Raw genomic sequence first — 25207 nt, forward strand, 5'->3', positions numbered from 1 at the left:
GGGGCCCAGGGGTCTGATCTGGGGGGGTGGGGGGGATACCGGGCCGGAGGGGCCCAGGGGTCTGATCTGGGGGGTGGGCGGGGATACCGGGCCAGAGGGGCCCAGGGGTCTGATCTGGGGGGTGGGCGGGGATACCGGGCCGGAGGGGCCCAGGGGTCTGATCTGGGGGGTAGGGGGGATAACGGGCCGGAGGGGCCCAGGGGTCTGATCTGGGGGGTAGGGGGGATACCGGGCCGGAGGGGCCCAGGGGTCTGATCTGGGGGGGTGGGGGGGATACCTGGCCGGAGGGGCCCAGGGGTCTGATCTGGGGGGGGGGGGGGGATACCTGGCCGGAGGGGCCCTGGGGTCTGATCTGGGGGGTGGGGGGATACTGGGCCCGAGGGGCCCAGGGGTCTGATCTGGGGAGGTGGGGGGGATAACGGGCCGGAGGGGCCCAAGGGGTCTGATCGGGGGGGTGGGGGGGATACCGGGCCGGAGGGGCCCAGGGGTCTGAGCCCGTCTGGCAATGTCTGTGTTAAGCTCATAGCAGCGGGTGTGTGGGCCTGGGGGAAAGGGCCCTGGGGGTGTGTTTGTCTGTGTGTGTTGCTGTATTGGTGTGGATGTGTCGCTCTGTGTGTGTCACTCTGTGTGTGTATTTGTGTGGGTGTGTCTCTGCATGTGTGTCGCTCTGTTTCTGTTGCTGTGGATGTGTATCTCTGTGTGTGTATTTGTGTGGGTGTGTATCTGCATGTGTGTTGCTCTGTGCGTGTCGCTCTGTGCGTGTCGCTCTGTGTCTGTGTCACTCTGTCTATTGCTCTGTGTGTCTGTCACTCTGTGTGTTGCTGTGTCTGTGTGTCGCTCTGTGTGTCTGTGTGTCGCTCTGTGCGTGTCACTGTGTGTCGCTCTGTGTGTTGCTCTGTGTGTTGCTGACTGTATGTCTGTGTGTCACTCTGTGTGTGTCGCTCTGTGTGCTGCTGACTGTATGTCTGTGTGTCGCTCTGTGTGTCGCTCTGTGTGTGTCGCTCTGTGTGTTGCTGTGTGTCTGTGTGTCGCTCTGTGTGTTGCTGACTGTATGTCTGTGTGTCGCTCTGTGTGTTGCTCTGTGTGTCTGTGTCACTCTGTGTGTGTCGCTCTGTGTGTTGCTGACTGTGTGTCTGTGTGTCGCTCTGTGTGTCTGTGTGTCGCTCTGTATGTCACTCTGTATGTGTTGTTCTGTGTGTCGCTTCATGTGTGTGTCGCTTTGTGTGTTGCTGTGTGTCTGTGTCGCTCTGTGTGTGTCGCTCTGTGTGTTGCTGTGTGTCTGTGTGTCGCTTTGTGCGTCTGTGTGTTGCTTTGTGTGTTGCTGTGTGTCTGTGTGTCGCTCTGTGTTGCTGTGTATTGCTGACTGCGTGTCTGTGCCACGCGCCGTGCGCGGCCCGTCTCCGGCAGCCCTAAGCCGGGAGCCCGGTTGGCCGGACTAGCTGCGCTGAGCTGGGATTTGGGATGGGTCTGGGCTGACCCGGGCGAGGCGGGGGGAGAATCGGGATGGGGGTCGCGGGAGCCGAGCCCTCTGCCTTTACCAGGAGCAGAGGCAATTTATTGCAGGGGGGCCTGGCTGCCTTTACCACCCCCACCCCCTTCTAGTTCGCCCCACGGCAGGGGGAGGGGTAATGCCCCCCCATTTGTGACACCACCCCTTGGAGAAATCCCTACTCACCCCAACCCCCCACTCCGTGCCCCACACCCAACTCCCTGCCCCCAGTGCACTGACTCTAATGGGGAGGGATGGGGCCCTGTGCCAAGCACGTGGGGGGGGGGGGGCTGAGGCATCTGGGAGGGGGAAGGGAAGAGAACCCAGCAGGGATAGGGAATGGGGGGCATCAGAGGGAGGCAGCGCTGGGGGATGGGGAGCTCCCTGCACCCTCAAAGTCTCCTTTAGGGTTCAATCACCCCCGTCAGCTGCAACCCAGATGAAAAGGCCTTAAATATCTGCACCCCCCAGCTCCCAGCCCCCCCCCCCCATGCCCAGGGGTGCTTTGTCCCCCATTAGCCAGAGCAGCAGCTGCGGTTTCACCAGGGGGGGGATGAGCCCCCCCAATTCAGCCCATTGCATGGGGGAGGCTGGGGGAGGGGGAGGGTGTCACCCTATTGCACAGAGGGGGAAACAGAGGCACAGGCGGGGGGAGCTAATCGATGCCGTCAGTGCCCCCTGCCCTATGGCACGGGGGGGCTCCCCCCAGCGAGAGGAGGAGGGGCGGGCACGTGGGCATCGTCTCCCCCGCCCCGCGCGGGCCGCGCACACCTGCCTGCCCGCCCTCATCTCCACTTCAAGGAGCCAATTTCCAGCCACTCCAGAATCGCACAAAGAGCTGAATGGGGCTCTCGGGCTGGTGCTGCCAGGCAGGGCCGCGGGAGGGGGGCGCAGGTCAAGGGGGCTGAAGAGGCACTCGAGGGCGGCTGGCACCGCTCGCCGGGGGCCGGGCGGGAGAGGGGAGCCAGCGGCAGAGGAGGGGAGAAACGGAGGAAGGGCCCCTGCCCCATTCCCCATCCCGCCCCCGCCAAGGCAGCCGGACCCCGCCCCAGCCCCAGGCACTTTTACCCCAGTTCACAAGCGCTAGAAAAATCGCAGGCAGCCGCATCGGGAACTGGACTCTGGAGTGGCACCAAGTTAGAGGGAGTGGGGCAGGGGCTCAGCAGGGGGCGCTCTCCCCCGGCAGACAGTGCTGACCCCAATGCCCCAGAGGGTGCTAGGGGACGCTGTGCTGCAGGGAGCAGGGCAGGGGGGCAGCAGGGGGCGCTCTCCCCTGGCAGGCAGGGCTGGCCCAAGGGGGTGCTGTACTGTAGGGAGCAGGGCAGGGGGTCAGCAGGGGGCGCTCTCCCCTGGCAGGCAGGGCTGGCCCCAGGGGGGGCTAGGGGGCGCTGGGCTGTAGGGAGCAGGGCAGGGGGTCAGCAGGGGGCGCTCTCCCCGGCAGGCAGGGCTGGCCCCAGGGGGTGCTGTGCTGCAGGGAGCGGGGCAGGGGGTCAGCAGGGGGCGCTCTCCCCTGGCGGGCAGTGCTAGGGGGCACTAGGGGGTGCTTGGCTGCAGGGAGCAGGGCGGGGGTCAGCAGGGGGTGCTCTCCCCTGGCAGGCAGTGCTAGGAGGCGCTAGGGGGCGCTGTGCTGCAGGAAGCAGGGCAGGGGGGCAGCAGGGGGCGCTCTCCCCTGGCAGGCAGGGCTGGCCGTAGGGGGCACTAGGGGGCGCTGTACTGCAGGGAGCAGGGTGGGGGCTCAGCAGGGGGCGCTAGGGGGCGCTGTGCTGCAGGGAGCGGGGTGGGGGCTCAGCAGGGGGCGCTAGGGGGCGCTGGGCTGCAGGGAGCAGGGCAGGGGGGCAGCAGGGGGCGCTCTCCCCTGGCAGACAGGGCTGGCCCCAGGGGGCACTAGGGGGCGCTGGGCTGCAGGGAGCAGGGCAGGGGGGCAGCAGGGGGCGCTCTCCCCTGGCAGTCAGTGCAGGCTCCAGGGGGCGCTAGGGAGCGCTGTACTACAGGGAGCAGGGCAGGGGGTCAGCAGGGGGCGCTCTCCCCTGGCAGGCAGTGCTAGGAGGCGCTAGGGGGCGCTGGGCTGCAGGAAGCCGGGCAGGGGGGCAGCAGGGGGCGCTCTCCCCTGGCGGGCAGTGCTAGGAAGCGCTAGGGGGCGCTGGGCTGCAGGGAGCAGGGCAGGGGGTCAGCAGGGGGCGCTCTCCCCTGGCAGGCAGGGCTGGTCCCAGGGGGCGCTAGGGGGCGCTGGGCTGGAGGGAGCAGGGCAGGGGGTCAGCAGGGGGCGCTCTCCCCGGCAGGCAGGGCTGGCCCCAGGGGGCGCTAGGGGGCGCTGTGCTGCAGGGAGCAGGGCAGGGGGTCAGCAGGGGGCGCTCTCCCCTGGCAGGCAGGGCTGGCCCCAGGGGGTGCTGTGCTGCAGGGAGCAGGGCAGGGGGTCAGCAGGGGGCGCTGGCAGGCAGGGCTGGCCGTAGGGGGCGCTAGGGGGCGCTGTACTGCAGGGAGCAGGGCAGGGGCTCAGCAGGGGGCGCTAGGGGGCGCTGTGCTGCAGGGAGCGGGGCGGGGGCTCAGCAGGGGGCGCTAGGGGGCGCTGGGCTGCAGGGAGCAGGGCAGGGGGGCAGCAGGGGGCGCTCTCCCCTGGCAGACAGGGCTGGCCCCAGGGGGCACTAGGGGGCGCTGGGCTGCAGGGAGCAGGGCAGGGGGTCAGCAGGGGGCGCTCTCCCCTGGCAGGCAGTGCTGGCCCCAGGGGGTGCTGTGCTGCAGGGAGCAGGGCAGGGGGTCAGCAGGGGGCGCTCTCCCCTGGCAGGCAGTGCTAGGAGGCGCTAGGGGGCGCTGGGCTGCAGGAAGCAGGGCAGGGGGCGCTCTCCCCTGGCAGGCAGGACTGGCCCCAGGGGGCGCTGGGCTGCAGGGAGCAGGGCAGGGGGTCAGCAGGGGGCGCTCTCCCCTGGCAGGCAGTGCTAGGAGGCGCTAGGGGGCGCTGGGCTGCAGGAAGCAGGGCAGGGGGCGCTCTCCCCTGGCAGGCAGGACTGGCCCCAGGGGGCGCTGGGCTGCAGGGAGCAGGGCAGGGGGTCAGCAGGGGGCGCTCTCCCGTGGCAGGCAGGGCTGGTCCCAGGGGGCGCTGGGCTGCAGGGAGCAGGGCAGGGGGTCAGCAGGGGGCGCTCTCCCCTGGCAGGCAGTGCTAGGAGGCGCTAGGGGGCGCTGTGCTGCAGGGAGCAGGCAGGGGGGCAGCAGGGGGCGCTCTCCCCGGCAGGCAGTGCTAGGAGGCGCTAGGGGGCGCTGGGCTGCAGGGAGTGGAGCTGGCTGAGGTGGTTCCAGACTCTTCCGGCTCCGCCACCATCAAGGCCGTGCCAGGCCGAGGGTGACTGGAAGTTAGGAGCTTTGTCTTGTCTACACAACTATCCCCCCTGTGACATTGTGAGGGTGACACAATATCTCATGGAAAGGTGACAGGGCCAGAAAGACTTAATCAACTCACAGCCTGACCTGAGCCAGGGCTGAGTTAAGGACGGGTCGGAAGATCTGTGAATGACCAGAGCTGTGAAATGCCGCCGGCCTTGCCAGAGCTAGAAGGGGAGGGGTTCGCTCAGGGCTTGGGAGAGCAGCAAACAAGCCTTGTCTATTGCTAGAGCTTTAATTCAAAGATCAAAAAGGAGCATTAACATTTGCGATGATACTCGAGTGAAACCGTGTTATTGTCTGTGTCTCTCGGAAGTTTGTGGTGACCTGCATCCGAACTGTTCAATGGATAAGTGACCCTGTGCTAATTGCCAGGATGTTTGGGAGAAGGAGAGTGAAGCCCATTGTTTTCTCAGGCCGAAAGGCTGCTGGAAACGTGTAAGAACCTGGGACACGATCCTGCTTCATCTCAGATCCACTCTGGGTTTCAAGAGGGGGAAACCTTCAGCCACAAGGATTGAGATCCCCAGTCACTGACTGGAGCCCCCTGAACACGGACATTGGACTATTTCTACAAGGACTTGCTGGCTGGTCACCTGAGCCAGCCCCCCTGTGGCATGGCAGCGACCAGGCAATTAGCTGCTGCCAGTGCTGACCGGGTCCTGGCTGTGGTGGGGAGCCCAGGCCGGGCGGCTCCAGCCCCGGGGGTGCCCAGAGGAGCCCAGGTCCCTGCCGGGACACAGGGGGGCTGGCTAAGGTGACCAGCCAGCAAGTGTGAACAATTGGGACACTTCTTTTTGTTGCGGGGAGGGAGGGGCTGTGACGGGGCTGCCCGTGGGAGCCAGCTGAGGTCACTCAATCAGGGTGAGCTGCAAACAAAACGGGGCAAACCCCAGAAGCTGGTGGAGCCAGCGCCCCACAGAGGGGAAAGGCCCCAGGTCCCATTTCCGACCCCCCCCCACAGCCAGCCAGTCCCCCCCCCCGGGGGTGAGATGGGAGCCAGCGCCCCACAGAGGAGAAAGGCCCCAGGTCCCATTCCCGACCCCCCCCAGCCAGCCAGTCCCCCCCGGGGGCGGGATGGGAGCCAGCGCCCCACAGAGGGGAAAGGCCCCAGGTCCCATTCCCGACCCCCCCCAGCCAGCCAGTCCCCCCCGGGGGCGGGATGGGAGCCAGCGCCCCACAGAGGGGAAAGGCCCTAGGTCCCATTTCCGACCCCCCCCAGCCAGCCAGTCCCCCCCCGGGGGCGGGATGGGAGCCAGCACCCCACAGAGGAGAAAGCCCCCAGGTCCCATTTCCGCCCCCGCCCCCGAGGCAGCCAGTCCCCCCCGGGGGCGGGATGGGAGCCAGCGCCCCACAGAGGGGAAAGGCCCCAGGTCCCATTCCCGACCCCCCCAGCCAGCCAGTCCCCCCCGGGGGCGGGATGGGAGCCAGCGCCCCACAGAGGAGAAAGGCCCCAGGTCGCAGCAGAGCAGAGGGGTCTCCGTCTGCCCCCTGCCACCCACCCCCCTCTCCCCCAGCATTCGCCCGCTGCCACGTTGCCGCCCTCCCGCTCTCTCCTCTTGCCCTGCTGAAGATATGCCCATGGGGTGGGGGGGTCATGCCACGCCCCCCCACCCCACCCCCCCGCTCCCAGGGCTGGCAGCACCGGCCCATCTCCAGTCAGGCGCTGGCTGGAAACCCGCAGCTGTGTGCTGGGGGGTGGGGGGGTGGGGAAATGACTGACTGAACCAAGACACCCCCCGCATTTCCTGCCCCCCCGACTCCCTCCCCACCCTGCTGGGGCTTTCAGAAAGGGAACCCCTGCAGCTAACCCAGGCTGGCTCCAATGGGCCCAGCTGGGACCTGCCCCCCCCCCCCAACCACCCAGGCTGTCTAGATCTGCCCCTCCCCCCTCAACTTTTCAGCTAGTGTCCTAAGCCCCTGGCCCTAGAGCCGACCCCCAGCTCAGAGCTCAGCCCGGCCTCTGCAAGGAACCAGCCCGGGGACCCCCTCGTGCCCCCCCGCCATGGATGGGGACATAGGCCAATGCACCTTGTCCTGCCTGGGTGAGGGGGGGGGTTAGCGCAGCTGCCATAAAGCAGCTGCTAGCAGGTGGGGGGGGGTTGAAGATGGGGGGGCAGAGGGAGGGGTCACACAGATCCAATTTCTCTTGACAAGAGGCAGCAGCTGGTGGCTGCTAATGATCTGTGGTAATTAGCCAAGGGAGGGCACCTGGGTGCCTCTGCTTTACCCACCAGGGCACCCAGAGAGGAGTCCCTGGGGAGTGGGGGGTAGGTAGCTATTGGGGGTGAGAGCCCGGCCTGCCCCACAAGTCAAGCAGCATCAGGCCAGAGCAGCCCCTGGATGGGAGCCCCCAGGGGCTGCTTTCACCTTGGTCTCAGGGATGGCACCAAAGCTGCTGTGGAACCGGGCGGGTGACTCACCCTCGGCATCCCTCCCCAGGCCCAGGATGGAACCCAGGAGTCCGGGTTCCCAGCCCCACCCCCACCTGCCTCCATTTCACAGCAGGGGGTTTCCCAGCCTGCCCCATAAGAGCCTGTGCTGGGGAGAGGGGGGTGGGCAAGTCACAGGGAGGCCACTGGGGGGGGGGGTAACTGTCACCCCCCGATTTTACCAAGCCCCAAACTCAATCCCACTCCCCCCCCTCAATCCCACTCCCCCCTGTGCTCCCCCACCCCACGGCTGGGCAGGAGGGGGGGCGCCCAGGCTGGGCCCTGGCACCACCCAACAGCTCTGGCCCTGCCTTGTTCCCAGGGCTGGGCTGGCTGGTGAATTACGGAGCTGGGCCTTCGGGGAGCAGGTTTCCGGGGGTGTGAGGGGGTCCAGCGAGCAGGGCCGGCGTCAAGGCTTCGCGGGGTCCCCTGTGGCGCGGGGCCCTGGGCAGGTGCTAGCCCCTAATTCCAGCCTGGCTTTGAACCTCCCGGCTCTGCGGTTACTGCGGCGCGGGCCCCGTAAGCCCTGCCCCACAACACTGACCCCAGCCCTGCCCCATAGAGCACCTGACCCCCTGTAATGTCAGACAGCAGCCAGGGGTCCCCAGGAGCCCGCAGGGGTCCAGCCCCAGCAGCACGGGGTTAACGGCTTCTCCTTCGCTGTATCTACTAACAGGGTACAGCCGGCCCCTTGGCCCCCGCTGCCACTGCCCCCGCAAAGCCACCCGGAGCTCCAGGCACCCGGCCCCTTGGCCCCCGCTGCCACTGCCCCCGCAAAGCCACCCGGAGCTCCAGGCACCCGGCCCCGCTGGCCCCCGCTGCCACTGCCCCCACAAAGCCACCTGGAGTTCCAGGCACCCGGCCCCATTGGCCCCCACTGCCACTGCCCCCGCAAAGCCACCCAGAGCTCCAGGCACCCGGCCCCGTTGGCCCCCGCTCCCCTCCCACAGCCACCCGGAGCCGAGGGGTCCAGGCACCCAGCCCCACTGGCCCCCGCTGCCACTGCCCCCGCAAAGCCACCCGGAGCTCCAGGCACCCGGCCCAGCTGGCCCCCGCAGCCACTGCCCCCGCAAAGCTACCCAGAGCTCCAGGCACCCAGCCCCGCTGGCCCCCACCCCCCTCCCAAAGCCACCCGGAGCCGAGGGGTCCAGGCACCCAGCCCCGCTGGCCCCCGCTCCCCTCCCAAAGCCACCCGGAGCCGAGGGGTCCAGGCACCGAGCCCCGCTGGCCCCCGCTCCCCTCCCAAAGCCACCCGGAGCCGAGGGGTCCAGGCGCCCGGCCCCGCTGGCCCCCGCTCCCCTCCCAAAGCCACCCGGAGCCGAGGGGTCCAGCTCTCCAAGGAGTCTCTCTGACTTTGCACAAAGGGACCCAGATCCGGACTCAGGTGCTATTACAGTAACAGTTGCTCCCTTGGGGGGGCCTGGCGGGATCCCCCCCCCCCAGCGACATGCCAGAGGGGTCCTTGCCTGCTCTGCATTATGGCCCTGCCAGAGCTCGGGGCTCTCCTGGCACTAACCTGCCGCCTGCCCCTGCCAGGCTGAATGAGGGGGAACCCCCCACCCCAGATCTTTTGCTCTCTAGGGGTCTCTCTGCTCCCTCCCAACTCTGGGCCCAGCCAGCTGCCCTCCAGCATCTCGCCTCCCATGGGGCAGGTCAGCAACGCGACCCCAGGGTGGATTGGAGTGAGCTACGAGGGGGGGGGCCCGGGACCCCCCCTTTCTGCTCCCAGCTCCCACACTGCAGAACACAGGCAGCCCCCACCGCTGCTTTTCTTACCTTCCCTCCGCTCCTGTGCCGGCATCGGAGCCGAGCCCCAGGCCAGCGCCCCCAGGGCCCCCGCGCCCCCAGGGCCCCCGCGCCGGCCCCGAGAACCGAAAGGACGTGAACGCCATTCCGCCAGCCTTTCACCTCCAGGGGGCGCTGGCTCCAATCTACCCCCGGGGAGGGGACCGGGGGAGCCCCATGGTGGCAGGAGACTCGGCCCATGGGCCCAGCCCGCCTGCCTGCAGAATATCGCTGCCCTCGCTAGGGGGCCCCGGTGGGGCCCAGAGAAACGGAGGCCGAATGGGAGTGGAAAGGGATCGGAGAAAGGCGGCAGGGCCACACCCCGGCAGGAGGAGGAGAGGGAGGTTTATCTGTGCCAGGGCCAGGCTCCTCCTTCCCCCCCCCCAGGGAAGCCCACCCTGCTGCTGGCAAGCTGGGAGCAGCAGCCAGGGGCCCAGCAGCGGCGCTGCTGCCATGAACGGTAACCCGCTGACCTGCCCAGGCCAGCTCCCTGCTCCAGAGCGAGGGGCTCAGGCTCGCAGCACACTCAGGCAGCACCGGGACGCTTCGTTCACCCCCCACCAGCTGGACACTTCTTCGCTTTACAGGAAAGAGACGACGCCGGCGAACAAGCGGGAGACCCGAGGTCTGGGGCCCCCCCCGCGCAGGAGGGCACGTGCCCCACAGCCAGTGCAGGCATTCGTGCCCTCGCCTTCAGATAACACTGCGGGTCCCATGCCAACCAGCCCCGGGCACATGGCCGGTTGGTACGACCGCCGGGTCCCCGTCCCGCTCCGAGGACGCCGCCCGCTGGGCAGGAAGATGCCAGGAGGCAGGCAGATAAAAGTAGTGTCGGTTTAATGGTCTGGGCGTTTCGTTCAGCACCGTCCCGGTGCGGCGGCCAAGCCCCACCCCTCCGAGCCCTGGGATGTGCCGCATTTCGCTCTCCCTTGAGTCCGAGCAGGCCAGGCCGCGCCCTCTGCTGCAGATGAGCACGGGCACGTCCCCCCTGTTCGCTCGACACTGGAGCCCCCACGGCCTGGACATTAAAAGCTAAAAAAGTCTCACCCCGGCAGAATCAGGGGGGGCTGCCTGCTGCAGAGGCCACGACATATCACACACACACTCACACGCATGCTGCCGGCTCCGGGCCCAGCACCCCCTCTCCTGGCTGGGGGAGACACGTGCCACCCCAGGGCACTGCGATCGCACCCCTCGAGGTGGGAGCCGGCGCCGCCGACGCTGCCATCGTCCGGGGAGGGGAAAGGGAGGCGGCAGAGGGTCCCCCGGCGGGGAAATAAATAAAGAGGTCCGAGGCTCCGGACGGACGCCCCAGCCGGGATCACGTGGCCTTGTGATCCGGGTGGCTCTTTAGCTTGTGGAATTTGACGCTGTCCATCTTTTCGAAGCGCTTGCCGCAGTGCTCGCAGGTGAAGTTGTACTGGACGTCCGAGTTGTGCTTCTTCATGTGCCAGTTGAGAGACGCTCTCTGGCGGCACTGGTACCCACAGATCTCGCACCTGGCGGGGGGCCAGACACAGTCACGCAGGCCGCACCCCTCGGGCCCGCCCCACGGCACACCCCGCGCGAGCTGAGGGCCCTCTCTGCAGCCGTACGCTCCCTACCGCTGCCGGGCTAAACACACCCCACCCCACCGCCCGTACTTTCAGCCGGATGTGGCATTTTTCCACTTCCTGATCAGCGTTACTAGGTGCTGTTAACAGCCCCCGTGCCACACCCCCGAGGCGTCTGCATCTCAGCCCCAGGCGAGGGATCCCTGTATAAACAGCCCCCGTGCCCCACCTTGGCTGTGGTTGCATTTTAGCACCGGGTGAAGGATCCCAGTACAAACAGCTGCCACACCCCACCCCAGAGGCAGCCGCATTTCAGTGGCGAGAGGGGTAATCTCCCCACCACCTTTGAAAAGCTCACTAGGGGCAAAGCAAGCTCATCTCCAGCAGTGTCACCAATAAAAGGCCCAGGCACCGCAGGGGCAGAGCCACCCCCCCCCACCCCACTCGCCCTGGCTTTAACTCCTGCTGATGTGCTCTGCCCCAGAGGTGGTGGCACACAGAGGCGCTCCGCTCCAGGGGCTCGAACGAGCCTGGGTCGGGTTCCTAAATGGGTCACCCCCGCGCCCCCCAACTCCCGCACGTACTGGAGGGGCGTCTCTCCCGTGTGCGTCCGGCGATGCACCTCCAGGTGATTCTTCCGCTTGAAAGATTTCCCGCAGGTTTCACAGGTAAATTCACGGACGCCTGCAGGGGACAAAGAACGGGGCACAGCCGAGACTCAGTCAAGGGACCTCAGTAGGAGAATCCAGAGTCCCTCTCTGCCCACTCCCAGCCCGACGCATGCAGCAAGCAGGCCCTTAACCTGCCCGAAGGGGTGACGCCGGCCCACTGGGGCATCACACTGGGTCTGTGTCTCCCACATCCGATGTCCGAGACGGCCCACGGCGCCAGCTAAAAAAGTGACGTCCCTTAGCTCAGGCAGGGGAGAGTCTCCTGCTTTTAAACCAAGAGGCCCTGGATCAATCCCAGCGGACAGCCCAGCCGGGGGGCCAAGCGGCTGCTTCCGTTTGTTCCGGATTTTTGACTCTCTCCCCACCCCCCATAATGTAAGTGTTGAAAATGAGCCGAGTGAGACAGCTGATCCCGGGGGGAATCCGAGCCAGCCCCAGCTCCCTTCCCGGGTGCTCTGGTGCCATGCAGGGAGCATGGCTCCGGGGGGAAGCGAAGGCTAAGCAGAGGCAGCCGAGTGCCCCAGAACCAGGCGGCGAAGGCGTCGGCGTCTCCCCAGAGCAGCGCAGTGCAGGACCAGGCCCAGCGGGGAGGGGGGGGCGCCGGGGAAGAGAGCCCGGGGGTTGCACCTGAGTGAATGATCATGTGTCTGCGGAGGTGGTTGGACAGGTAGAACTTCTTGCCGCAGCCCGGGTGGGGACACACTTTTGTCTTCCCTTTCCGGTGGACGAGGTTGACGTGATTCTGGAGAGACAAGGGGGGGGGGGGCAGAGGGCTAGACCACACCCCCACCACAGTCACAGCAGAGGCTGCTACAACCCCCCCAGTAACCGGCAGGAATTCCCACATCAGAGCTCGTCCCTCCCTCACAACACGGCGCCTCGGTCACCGCAGCTGGGGTACCCCACTCTCTCGCCTCAACCTCGACAAACGCCCTCACCCCACAATCTACGCCCAGAGATTCCCCGTTGATGCAGCGTTGGAACCAAGCTGCCCCCAAAGCCAGCGCAGGGGTAGCGAGGTGGGGCACCGAGGCCGTGACGTTAAATGATTTGCCGATTGTCCAAGCGGACGTCCAAGACTCGATCAAACCCTTGGCTAGACACTGAGCCAGGACTAATCTGGCCCTCGTTCCCTGGGCTATTACTCCCATTGTGCAGATGGGGAAACTGAGGCAAAGAATGGCTAAATGACTTGCCCCAGGTCGCCCAGACAGTCTGTGGCAAAGCAGGGGATGAAACCTGGCTCTCCCTTGTCCCTGAGTCACGCTCCGTCGCCGTCCCCTCTCTCAAGTGCCAAGCAGGCTCCAGGTTTGGGTTTTGTGAGAAAACGCAATCGAAATATCCCCAGGCTGCTGTCACGTTCCCAACGCAGCCTGCAAGCGCCACCCCCCGGCCAGTGCTGGAAACCCGCCACGCCAGGCAGGCCCTGGCCACCCATCAACCAGGACGTGAAACTCACCAGCACCAAAGGGAAAGCAACCGCCCAGCGTCACCGCTCCAGCTCCCGCTGCAGAGAACAACCAGCCGGCCTGAGCATTTCCCAGGCTCCGGGGGGGCAGAACGGGGCTCTCAGGCAGGGCCCTTGCAGCACCCTTCACACCCCACCCCGGAGACAGGCCTGTGGGAAACTGACGCGCACAAATCGTACCTGAAAGCTACTAAGTGCTACGTAGACCTGGCTGCATCCTTCGTACGGGCAGTGGAACATTTCCAGCATGCCGTCGGCATCCGTCACGCGGCCCCGCCTGCTCCGCCGCCTCCTGCGCGGGGAACGGAGGGGTCAGCCGCCGGCAGGGGACGGCAAGGGTGGGGGGAGACGGCCGCGGAAGGCCCCCAGGGCAGAGGCCTGGGGAGGGAGGGGGCGCAGACAGCCCTGGATTGAGGCTGAGCGGCCCCTGTGTTTGAGCACCCAATGCAGCGCACGGAAAAGGGAAGGAAATACTAGGCGGCTCGCTGACGCCGCTGGCCGGATCTCTGGCCGAGTGGGGAAACCGAGGCACGGGCAGGGTCCAAGGCCTTGTAAAGCCAGCGAACCGCTTCGCCGCGACACTCACTTCTCCGGTTCCTTCGGAATCTCGTAGATGATGGCCGACATGTCACTGCCGTCCATCTCCTCGGGCTCCGGCTCCGTGTTCTCTTGGGCCGGCTCCAGCTCTTCCGGCATCTCCATTTCCAGCGGGGGCTGCAGCTCCTCCTTTTTGAGCCCATAAAGGTCTTCTTTTTCTGCCACCACAAAAGAGGTGTCAGCAGGCCGCGCCGCGCGGCGAGAAGCTGGCGAAGCTTTTCAAACAGGAAGCAGTTAACCCCCATCCCAGAGGCGGGCAAGAGCCACCGGCCACTGAAATGCAGCTAGTTCTGCCGCAGAGCACAGCAGCTGTTTAACACCGCACACGGGGGGAGGGCAGGAAGGGGAGAGTCCTGTAGCCGGCTGAACCTACGGACGGCGGAGGCGAAATGCAGTTACATCAGGGTTAACACTCAATGGGAAGTCAAGGGACCTGGGATTTTTAATGAAGCACATGAGCGGGCACCACACCGGGACATCAGAGCCAGGGGTCAGGACCCCACCCACCCCCCGGCACCACGCTGGGACAGCAGATCCAGGGGTCAGCACCCCCTATGGACCCCCTCCCTGGCACCACGCCAGGACATCAGATCCAAAGGACAGCACCCCCTATGGACCCCCTCCCTGGCACCACGCCGGGACATCAGATCCAAAGGACAGCAACCCCTATGGACCCCCTCACTGGCACCACGCTGGGACAGCAGATCCAGGGGTCAGCGCCCCCTATGGACCCCCTCCCTGGCACCACGCCGGGACATCAGAGCCAGGGGTCAGGACCCCACCCCGGCACCACGCTGGGACATCAGATCCAGGGGTCAGTGCCCCCTATAGACCCCCTCCCTGGCACCACGCCGGGACATCAGATCCAGGGGTCAGTACCCCCCCCCCCCAGCACCACGCCAGGACATCAGATCCAGGGATCAGCACCCCCTACGGAGCCCCTCATCCTCCAGCTCAGCACGGTGATGGGGCACCGGGGTCACTAGTGCAGGGAGAGCGCCCCCTAGGGAGCCACCCACCAGCACTACACTGGGGCACCGGAGTCAGCACTAACCCAGGGGAGAGCGCATCCCTTACCGAGCGCCCAACTCACTCCCAGCAGCACAGCGCCCCCTAGTGCCCTACTGTGACCCTGGGAGAAGGCCCCCACAGAACACACAGCAGCATTTTTCATGGCCTTCGGAGGCCTCCCCTCCCAGTACCGACCAAGCTCCCCATGCTTAGCCGGGGGCAGAGGGGCAGGCCCCCCACCCCCGAGGGCTGGCCACAGCTACCTTTTTTGGTTTCAATGCACTCCCCGCTCTCCACCGGCTCCCCGCCGTGGGGCTGCATGTTCTCCGGCTCCGTCTGGGTGTAGGCGGCGACGCCCTCGATCATGGCGCAGGGCATCTCCTCGCCCCCGCTGCTGGTGACGTTGAGCTGGATGCCCTCCGCCGTCAGGGCGTCGTAGCCGGGCCCGGCGATGATGATCACCTGGGAGCCCTGCATCATGCCCTGCACGGGGCAGCTGGCCACCACCTCCCCGAGCGTCTCCTGCGTCACGTTCTCAAAGAGAGTCCCGTGGCTCGCGCCCACCTGGACGGGCATGGGGACGCACACCACGGTCTCCATGCTCTCCGGGCCATTGAGAGGCGGGTTGTGGCACATGGCGGCGCCCTGCTCGGCCGTCAGGTTCTCGATGTGGTGCTCGAACGGGATGTGGATGCCGTCCTGCGTGATGAGGCCGCTGCTGCTCCCGCCTTCTGCGGCCGATGGGGGCGGATGCTGCTGGGCCTTGGCCTGACGGCTCTCGGGCTGCTCCTCCGAGCCCGAGCTGGAGCTCTCCTCGGAGGAGTCCGAGCTTCCGGCCCCCACGCCGTTGCCAGCTGCAGTGGGGAGAGCAATGGGCGGGCGTGGGTTAGAGCCACGGCAGGACGCTCCCCTGGGCTTTGAGGGACACCTGGCTCCTCCTGCAGCCTAGCATTACCCTGCCCAACCCTCAGGGCTGGGGAAGTGCCCATCTACTAGCACCATAACGATCACCTCCCATCCAGCTGGATCTTACTTAGGCATATTAACCGAACATCTGCCTTACAGGCCTAGGGAGCACTCCCCTTATGCTGAAATGCGGCCACCTCTGGGGTGGGATGCACTGCAACGCCACACAACAGGCTACCCTAAGCGCTACCCTGCCCACGGGCTGCCTTGGGAGACTAGGATCCCGCCCGCTCACCATCGTCACTCTCGTTCTCAGAGTCGCTGAGCGGCTTCAGCGGGGAGTGCAGGTCCTGGAAGTAGCGGTGCCCGGCCTCACACTGCCACACGGCCGTGGTGTACAGCCCGAAGGTGGGGTCCAGCTCCGACAGGTGGGGCTCGTAGGGGCAGCGGTTCTTGTGGTCCTCGTACCAGATCACCATGTTCTTCAGGCAGTTGACGTTCCGCCTCCTTCCTTGGGGGGAGGAGAGAGGCACGTGAGCCGACCACAGGGAATCAAAGGGGTGCCCCCATAGCTAGCAAAAGACGGGGGAGCACCCCACTGGGTTAAACCATTAGTCAAGTGATCAACTGTTTGTCAGCAATGGGACAGTCTGTGTGTCATAACTACTGTACTACCCCCACTAACGACCCAGGCACCCTAAGTTCCAGGGACCCCGGCTGGTACAGCCCAGGCTGTAGTGGGGGAGTTCCGGCCATCCACCACCCCTCCGCCCTGCCTTTGGGTGCTGACACGACCCAAGGAGGGCGAACTCTGCAACGGGGAGGAGAGGAATCTGCGTCCAGACTGACTCGCACTCGCTGTCTGTTCCACGCACACGCCAGCCAGCCGGGACAGGCGGCCTGCGGGACTCGGGCACATTGCAGATGGCTTGATGCACCGATGGAGCATCATACCAAGGTGATGGGCCTCATGGGGAGGGGGAAAGCAGTTGACATGACAGCTCTTGATTTTGCAGAGGCTTTTGACACAGTCCCAAATGACAATTGCATAAGCACTCTAGGGAAATGTGCTCTAGATGAAATCACTATAAGGTGGGTGTACAACTGGTTCAAAGACCAACCTCAGTGATTAGTGATGGGCTGTCAAACTGGGAGGGCATGTCGGGGGGGGGTCCCCGCAAAGGTCAGTCCTGGGTCTGATTCTATTCAATATTTTCATTAATGATTTGGATAATGGAGGGGGCAGTTTGCTTAGAACATCTGCAAATGACACCAAGCTGGGAGGGGCTGCGAGCGCTTTGGAGGACAGGATTCAAATTCGTAACATCCGGGACAAATTGGAGAATTGGCCTGAAATCAAGAAGATGAAATTCATTAAAGGCCAGCGGACCGTGGTACATTTAGGAAGGAAATACGAAAAGCACAACTACAAACTGGGGACCAAGCGGCTTGGCAGCAGGACCATGGAGAAGGCGCTGGTGTTACAGGGGATCTCAAATCGAACACAAGTCAACACTGCGATGCGGCTGCAAAAGTAGCTAATGTTATCGGATTAGCAGGAGTGTCACGTGTAAGACACGGGAGGTCACTGTGCTGCTCTACACGGCACTGGGGAGGCCTCAGCTGGAGTCTTGCGTCTAATTCTGGGCGCTGAACTTTAAGGAGGCCTACGGGGCAAGGTTAAAACCGGGGGCATGGTTAGCTCTGAGAAAAGTCAACCGAGGAGACCCGAGAAGTCTTCAAATAGGTTAAGGGCTGTTGCAAAGACGGGGCTCAATTGTTCTCCATGGCCGCTGAAGGCAGGACAAAAAGCAATGGGCTTCCTCTGCAGTCAGATTTAAGTTCAATATTAGGAAAAACTTTCTGACTAACTCTGAGGGGAGCTACACTCTGGACCAGGCGTCCAAGGGAGGCTGCGGGATCCCCGACACTGGAGGTTTGAGGTTGGACAAACCCCGGCCAGGGAAGGCTGAAGTTTATTTGCTCCTGCCTCAGCACGGGGCGCTGGACCCGATGAGCTCTCGAGGTCTCTTCCAGCCCCACATTTCTGTGATTCGATAGCACTGCCAAGACGGCGGCTGCTGGCTCAGCACGTGACACCTGAAGTAGGACCTGTCCCTGCTGGGGCGCCCAGCCCCCCAGAGAAAGGACAAGTCTTTCCCCAGCTGGTCTCTGCGTTTGAGCTCGGAACAATGGAGCAGCGAAGGGCCATGACAGCACCTCTGCTACTGTCACAATCCTCCTGTCATTCCTAGAGAGCCTCTTTGCCCATTTTTAACATTCCCAGGAGAGGGGCATCAACTGCCGGAGGAATCCGAATTGTACCGCTGCCTCCTTCCAGGGCACGGAGAGCTCACACCAGAGCTGCACCCTAACCGGTGCAAAAGCAAAGGTCTCCTCAGATGTTAAGATGCCGGGAAGAGACTGTAACAGCAATGAACACTGAGCAGATTGGCTCCCTGCTTTGCCAACACCTGTAATACCCTCCTCCTCCACACAGGCAGAGGGAGGTTTGTCTGAGGAGCCCTACATCTCCATCCTGCTTTGCCAGCTCTGGCCCTGTGTATCACCGGCCCACCATTTGCGCTGGCCGTGCTGTGAACTTTGGCAGCTCGTGCAGCCACCTTTGGGGAGATCACAGTGGGGGTGGGAAAACGGTGACTAAGGCAGTGGGGTAAAGCCCCTTGGAAATGTCAGGGGACACTGAACGTCTGTCTAAGGTACACATACAGCCCCGGAACATGGGTATCCGAGCACCGAGCAGTCATTAATGGGTTTAGCTTTGCTTGCCACCTGGGTCAGGGCAGGTCTATCCAGATGGCAAACTGAGGGGCACAGAGGTACGGTGACTTCCCAAGGTCACCCGGAGAGCTAGCAGCAGAGCTGGGAATTGAACCAGGGCTTGCAGGCCCAAGGCTCATGCTCTAACCAGTGGCCCACCCTCACCCCCAGGAGCAGGATTCAGAGCTGAAGCTCAGACCCACAGAAACCTGCACGGCTCTCGATCCCCCTCCCTCAGAGGCGGGCCAAGTGGGGCTTTAGTGACTGCCAGCCCGCCCCCGAGCCTGCTCAGCCAGCCTTCCAGCTGGAACGGCTTTAGATCTATGGTCAGTGGCCAGTCTCCCCATGCCGGATCCCTCCAGAACAGTCCCGGGGCAGCCCCAGCTCTCCGGGCCTGGACTGCACTTTTGGGCTGTATCCGTGAAAACTCCACTGCACTCTATGGACGCCTCCAACGGGCACGTAGCCTCGTCGCTCCCTCACTCAATGTCACGCCAGTTATTTCTGCACTTGGTGCTTCCCCAGGAAAGACAGGAGTAAAACACCAGCCTTTACCCCCTGCCAGCATCAGGGGTCAGACCTAGAGAAATCAGCCTGCGTCCAACACTGCTGCAGCAAACCGCTTGGTACGTTTGTAGAGAGGAGATCCTACGTTCATATAGCTATGAGAAAGGCCATCGGAGTGAGCAATTCTTACGCATCAGGGCAGATGGGGTCACGCAGATTATTGTTTATTAGGTATGTTACGATAGCATCTAGGAGCCCTAGTCACAGCACCCATTTGTGCTAGGCACAGAACGTTATTGTTTAGATGTATTACGGCAGCCCCGATGAGCCCTAATCACAGACCAGGACCCCGTTATGGTGGGTGTTAGATGTAATTTATTAGGTATATTGCAGCAGCCCCAAGGAGCCCCCATCATGGCCCAGGACTGCATTTTGCTAGGTGCGGTACATTATGTATTAGGTGTATTATGGTAGCGCTCAGGAGCCCCCCTCACAGCCCCCGCCACATTGTGCTGGGTCCTGTACATTATGTATTAGGTGTATTACGGTAGCAGTAGGGTTCCCCCGTCATGGAGCAGGACCCCACCGTGTAAAGTGCTGTACGTTATTAGGTGCATTACGGTAGCAGTAGGGTTCCCCCGTCATGGAGCAGGACCCCACCGTGTAAAGTGCTGTACGTTATTAGGTGTATTACGGCAGTGATAGGGCTCCCCAATCTTGGAGAAGGACCCCATTGCGTATGGGGCTGTACAAAGACAGACAAAGGCCACTGGCGGGGGATTGGACAGATGAGAATTCTAAGAACGGGTTTCTGGGTGCAGACACGGATCTTTGACGCGTTCATTGTGCACCCACATTCAGCCATTGTCACAAGCTGGATCCCCAGGACAAGTCACTTACTTTTCTTTCGTTTTGGCTTTTTAGGGATTTGCTCCCACGGCTTCCTGCAACAGAAAAAGAGAGCACTGATTTAGCATCAGGGGCTATGCTCCATAGCTGGACATCTCAGCCATTTAGCGTAGGAGGCAGGGCTGTGCTAGTATCTCCCCCCGGCTTTTACAGATGGGGAAACCGAGGCACGGATTCAGTGACTTGCCCCAAGTCATGGTACCTGTACCTTATGTGACGCAGATTCACGAGAGGAAATCAGGGTTTACTGCCAAGGTTTAACACAGGAGCAGGGCTACTTAGTGATTGGTTTTTAAGACCCCATAAAGAACTCTGTTCTATTACAACGCGCAGGGAGCGGCATCCGTCCCTCACATCATCAACCCTATATCGGTTACTCCTCTGGCTGAAAACCAGCCCCCACACTCATGCCCTTTTGCAAAAGAACGAACGAAAAGGACTTAGATCAGTGACTGGTGAGCGATCTAAACCCTCTGCTCCCAAATTCTCTCAGCAGAGCACAGCCATGGATTGCTGATCTAAACGTGACAGGCCACGAAATCCAGCTGACTAGATGCTACCCAAAAGGGACAATGTCCTTAATACAGCGAGGCCATGAAGAACACTTGAGCCTGTTTTCTTCCAGTGTATAATTAACCTGGGAAATCCACTGTGCAGGTTATTACATAAATAATTTAAGGCCAAATTCTCTCATCTGATCCCCTGTATCTCACAAGCCACGACAGACACCCCTAAGCTGAGCCCTGTGACTTTAGTTAGACTAAAGCATTTTAGTCCTCAGGAGACTAAACTGTGCCACAGGCAGCGAACAGGAGAGACCGAGGTGCCACCGATGCCCCTGTGATGGCAGGGAATTGTTCAAGTGAGACATGCCCAGATGATACCAACAGGTGAGCCACACCCCATGCTGCGGAGGAAGGTGAAAAATCCCCCGAGTCCGTTATACTCGCTGAAGCCCTGAACCTGCAGCGAAATGAATGCAAGTGGATCTCTGCACCGTCACAGACCCACAAGGACTCAGATGCAGCACCACGAGAACACAGATAATCTGCCCACGTCTCTCCCGTCACAGGATCAGCACCTAGGATACAATATCAGAAGGGAAATACACTAGTTCTCGTGTAGGAGCTGGGATCGGAGAGTAATTTCCCTGCACGGTATAGTACTGCCAGATGAGAGCCCTTCCCCTGAAGCATTCATCACATGGCTGGCAGGGCACACTGAGTTAGGACCAGTGCTCTGATCTGGGATGCAGACCGTGACACTAGCGTGATTTAACAATCACCAGGAGAGCGGCAGAGAGCGTAAACAGTTCTGCTTTAAGATAGTTCTCATCTTTGCAGATCCACAGCAGCTCACCACTGGAATTCAGTCACGACAAAGGCAGAATGGGGTGTGTATCTCAGACGCGTCTACACTAGAGAAGGTTTGCCGATAAGGCTGAATAGGCAAGACCTCCTAGCACTGAGCAGTTTCTCCCGGCGAAAGAGCATTGCCTGGTAGGGCCAGTACGCACAGCAAAATGAGCTGTACCAAAACTATAGTTTTGCTGGTATAACCGCGTCTGCACTACGGCTCTGGCTGGTATCAAAATGTTAGCGACAATCACCCCCCAAAGTGACATAACTGTACAGGCAAGATTCTTCACATTTAACACCTTTCTCGAGCCCCTTCAATCCAAGGGTCACAAAGTCCTTCACCAAATCTCAGATGCCCAACATCCTCCCCCCCCCCCCCGCCCACCTGTGTGTGATATTATCCCCTACACACAGAGGAGGGAAACTGAGGCGCAGAGGTGTGAGGTGACTTGACCATGGTGTTCGCATACCATGGTGATGAGGGTGGTGTAAAAATATGACTAGAGAAGATCATGGGGGGAGAGTCTCTGAGAAATGTGGGCAAAACCCAGGAGCTTTGACACCATATCACTTGCTCTAACCACTAGTCCACATGGTCACACATTTTGCTGTCAAATGAGAAGGTGGAGGCCTGGATCTCATCCCATCCTCAGTCTACTGGCTACACCTCAACTGGAGATGGGAACAGATTTGAGGGGAGGGAGGGAGGGAGGATGTGTCTATCCATGCAGGGGCAAGACATCCCCTCCCATGTAGAGAGGCTGGAGTAAGACACCCCATCTAGCTGCTCACGACTCCTGTCAAAGCTGGTTGCAGGAGCGTTCTCTCCCCTAGAGATGCTATGGGGGCAATGGGGTTAACACCCCATGGGAGGGATCCTGGTCTCCCCCAGGCTTCCCCTCTCCAGCCCCTGCTCCAGAAGGAAGGAGATATAAGGGGATGGGGGAAGGAAAAAGGGCTCCAGATCCCACAACTCCCTCATCCATCCCCTTACTTGCTGTCTCTGCCCCACCAGGAAGGGGGCATATGACAATGGAGTCAGGGAATGAGTGGGACCAGCCAAGTGAAGTGGTCCTGGCTGTCAGTCATGGAAGGAAATGGTATATGGGATTGAGGGGGGGGGAAGGGATGGGGCAGGTCCTAGCTCAGTCAGGGGTCTGATCTCCCACTTCCCCCAGCTCTCACCTGTGGCACCCCACTTGCTGCCCGCGCTCCAGCAAGTGGGGGCATACGGGGACAGGGACAGGAGAGGAGGAGTCAGTGAGGGGCCCGGCCAGGCATAGGGGAAATCTGGCTCAGTAGGGGCCAGCTCTCACCTGCAGCACCCTATGCACAACCCCTGCTCCAGACAGAAGGGTGTGTACAAGGAGAGGTGGTCCGGGCCAGAGGGTTGGGGGGCCCGGCTCTCACCCATGGCACCCTGCGTGCTGCCCCTGATCCAGCAGGTAGGGGGTGTACGGGGAAGGGGGGGTCCAGGCCAGATGTGGGGGTTGGGAGGCCCAGCTGTTACCCAGGGCACCCCGTGCGCTGCCCCCGCTCTAGCCCCAGCAGACAGGGGGTGCACGGGGAGGGGGGCCCGGCCCAGAGGGGGGGTGGGGGCCCGGCTCTCACCCACAGCACCCCGTGCGCTGCCCCCGCTCCAGCCCCAGCAGACGGGGGGGTGCACGGGGAGGGGGGCCCGGCCTGGAGGAGGGGGGGCCCGGCTCTCACCCGCGGCGCCCCGCGCGCTGCCCCCGCTCCAGCCCCAGCAGACAGGGGGGTGCACGGGGAGGGGGGCCCGGCCCGGAGGGGGGGTGGGGGCCCGGCTCTCACCCGCGGCGCCCCGCGCGCTGCCCCCGCTCCAGCCCCAGCAGACAAGGGGGTGCACGGGGAGGGGGGCCCGGCCCGGAGGGGGGGGGGGGGCCCGGCCGGACGGGCCGGGGGGGCCCGGCGCGCTGCCCCCGCGCCAGCCCCAGCAGACAGGGGGGTGCACGGGGAGGGGGGCCCGGCCGGAGGGGGGGTGGGGGCCCGGCGCGCTGCCCCCGCTCAAGCCCCAGCAGACGGGGGGTGCACGGGGAGGGGGGCCCGGCCGGAGGGGGGAGGGGGGCCCGGCTCTCACCCGCGGCGCCCCGCGCGCTGCCCCCGCTCCAGCCCCAGCAGACGGGGGGGTGCACGGGGAGGGGGCCCGGCCCGGAGGGGGGGTGGGGGCCCGGCCCGGAGGGGGGGTGGGGGCCCGGCTCTCACCCGCGGCGCCCCGCGCGCTGCCCCCGCTCCAGCCCCAGCAGACAGGGGGGTGCACGGGGAGGGGGGCCCGGCCCGGAGGGGGGGTGGGGGCCCGGCTCTCACCCGCGGCGCCCCGCGCGCTGCCCCCGCTCCAGCCCCAGCAGATAGGCCGCCAGCTTGGCGTCGCTCCAGCCGCTGCGCCTCCGCAGATCCACCCAGGGCCCGTGCGCCTCGCCCAGGTAGACCCGCCGCACGTCGTACTTCTTGCGGGACTCGAGGCGGCGCCGGGCCCGGTCGGACTCGGTCAGGCGGGGCCGCCCCCGGGCCTTGCGGCCGCCGGCCCCGGCCTCCGCCTCCCCCGCGCCGGGCCCCGCCTCCTCCTCCTCGGCCGCCTCCTCCTCCTCCGCGGCCGCGGCCGGGGCCGGGCCCCGCTGCGCCTCGCTCATGCCCAGCCCGCTGGCCGCGCCGAGCAGCCCGTTGTTGGGGGACTCGGAGGAGCCCGGCGCAGGGGCAGTGACGTCAACGGCCCGCGACCCGCTTCCTGTTTCCGCCCCCCCCCGTCGCTGCTCCGCCAGAAAAGTCTCACCAGTCGGCGGCGCGCGTGCTCAGCTGATTGAGCTCTAGGCATGCGCACCCAGCGCCCGTTGGGTCCACACTGCGCCTGCGCGGGAAGATGGGTTCAGGGCGCAGGCGCCCCTCTCGAGCTACGCTCCGCCTTCAACATGCCCACACTGATGCAAGCGCCTGTGCTCTTTTTGCGCATGCGCTGGAGATCCCCGCCTCACCACCACCACCAGCTCTCTTGCGCATGCGCCCCAGCACTGGGCGCCTATCTGTACCCCCCCCAACAGCCTTCTCAGGGGGGCTCAGCGTTGAGGCTGCCCCGCGCTCTGCCTGACCCCAGGGAGCGGAGCCCCTGCCCAGACAGCCCCCCCAACCGCCCCCAGGGGGCATCCCCGCCCTGTTGCCCCCCCAGGGGCAACGCCCCCTCTACCCATCCCCTCCTGGGGCCCAGCCCCACAGACTTGACCCCCACCCCCAGGGCCCAGCTAGCGCCCAGCCCCCTCCAGCAGCCCAGCCCCACAGAACTGACCCCCACCCCCAGGGCCCAGCCCCCTCCAGCAGCCCAGCCCCACAGAATTGACCCCCACCAGCAGGGCCCAGCTAGCGCCCAGCCCCCCCCCCCATGCTCCCCCTCCTGGGCCCCAGCCCCACAGGACTGACCCCCACCCCCAGGGCCCAGCTAGCACCCAGCCCCCTCCACCGGCCCAGCCCCACAGAACTGACCCCCCACCAGCAGGGCACAGCTAGCACCCCGCCCCCCCCCCCACGCTCCCCCTCCTGGGGCCCAGCCCCACAGAACTGACCCCCCACCAGCAGGGCTCAGCTAGCACCCCGCCCCCTCCACCCATCACATTTCCCCCTCCTGGGGCCCACCCCGAGGGCCCAGCTAGTGCCCAGCCCCCCCCCCCCCCCCACGCTCCCCCTCCTGGGGCCCAGCTCCACAGGACTGACCCCCACCACCAGGGCCCAGCCCATACACGACCATTCCACCCAAGCCCTGGGACAGACAGGTCCACACACACCCCTGCCAGCCACCACCCTCCCTTGCACGCTTGGGCCCAGCCCCCCAGGACAGGTCCCCCCCATGGCCCAACCAGCACATGGCTGCTCCATCCACCATGGTCCCACATGCTTAATCCGGGACGGACACACACACACCCCCTACACCCAGCCAGGGCCTGGACAGTTTACCCACCATGCTCCCCCGCACCGGAGAGCCCCCCAGGAGACACCCCCTCCCCCCCAAGCCCAGCCAGTGCACAGCCCCTCAACCCATACAGTTCCCTTGACTAGCTGGCTGGAGGCAGCTCAGCCCAGTCATGACCCCCCCAGCAAGTAGCTGCTCTGTGATCAGCAGCAGCGCCCTGCCAGTCTCCTCAGCCAGAGCACCCCAGGCTCTGAACACCCCCTGTCAGGCCAGCTCCTGGCTAGTTTTCAGAGTGGCTTCGGCAGAAGGCATGGGGAACTGGGGCAGGCTCTCCTAGGCCCCCATGGCTTGGGCAGCCCCCCCTCCTCCCCAAGCCATGTTGTAATGGTGACCTGCCCGTTTCATGGAGAAGGATCAGCAGGGCCGGAACACGACTCATTCCCGGCCTCCTTCGG

At 64.3% G+C, this 25207-nt stretch overlaps 1 protein-coding gene across 1 annotated transcript; it reads right to left on the minus strand.

Annotated features, from left to right (window-relative positions):
• Positions 1-9898: 9898 nt before the first annotated feature.
• On the minus strand, positions 9899-23616 carry ZNF653 (zinc finger protein 653). Its single transcript, XM_044994875.1, has 9 exons — positions 23165-23616; positions 19473-19516; positions 15580-15795; positions 14642-15232; positions 13357-13525; positions 12951-13062; positions 11930-12044; positions 11216-11315; positions 9899-10577 (listed from the first exon to the last, which is right to left on the minus strand). Exons 1-9 carry the CDS (start codon positions 23485-23487, stop codon positions 10400-10402), a joined length of 1848 nt encoding a protein of 615 aa, XP_044850810.1. The 5' UTR covers positions 23488-23616; the 3' UTR covers positions 9899-10399.
• Positions 23617-25207: the final 1591 nt, after the last annotated feature.

The sequence above is a fragment of the Mauremys mutica genome, chromosome 20 (genome assembly GCF_020497125.1).
Source record: "Mauremys mutica isolate MM-2020 ecotype Southern chromosome 20, ASM2049712v1, whole genome shotgun sequence".
Taxonomy (NCBI): domain Eukaryota; kingdom Metazoa; phylum Chordata; order Testudines; family Geoemydidae; genus Mauremys; species Mauremys mutica.

Bases quoted from the DNA above. Each gene is read 5' to 3' on its own strand.
- ZNF653 (XM_044994875.1), bottom strand. From the start codon at position 23,487: ATGAGCGAGGCGCAGCGGGGCCCGGCCCCGGCCGCGGCCGCGGAGGAG. The intron at 13,526-14,641 runs GTAGCTGTGGCC...TTGTGGTGGCAG, and splicing joins GTGCATTGAAACCAAAAAAG to AAAAAGAAGACCTTTATGGG. The intron at 10,578-11,215 runs GTACGTGCGGGA...GCCCCCCGCCAG, and splicing joins ACGGGAGAGACGCCCCTCCA to GTGCGAGATCTGTGGGTACC.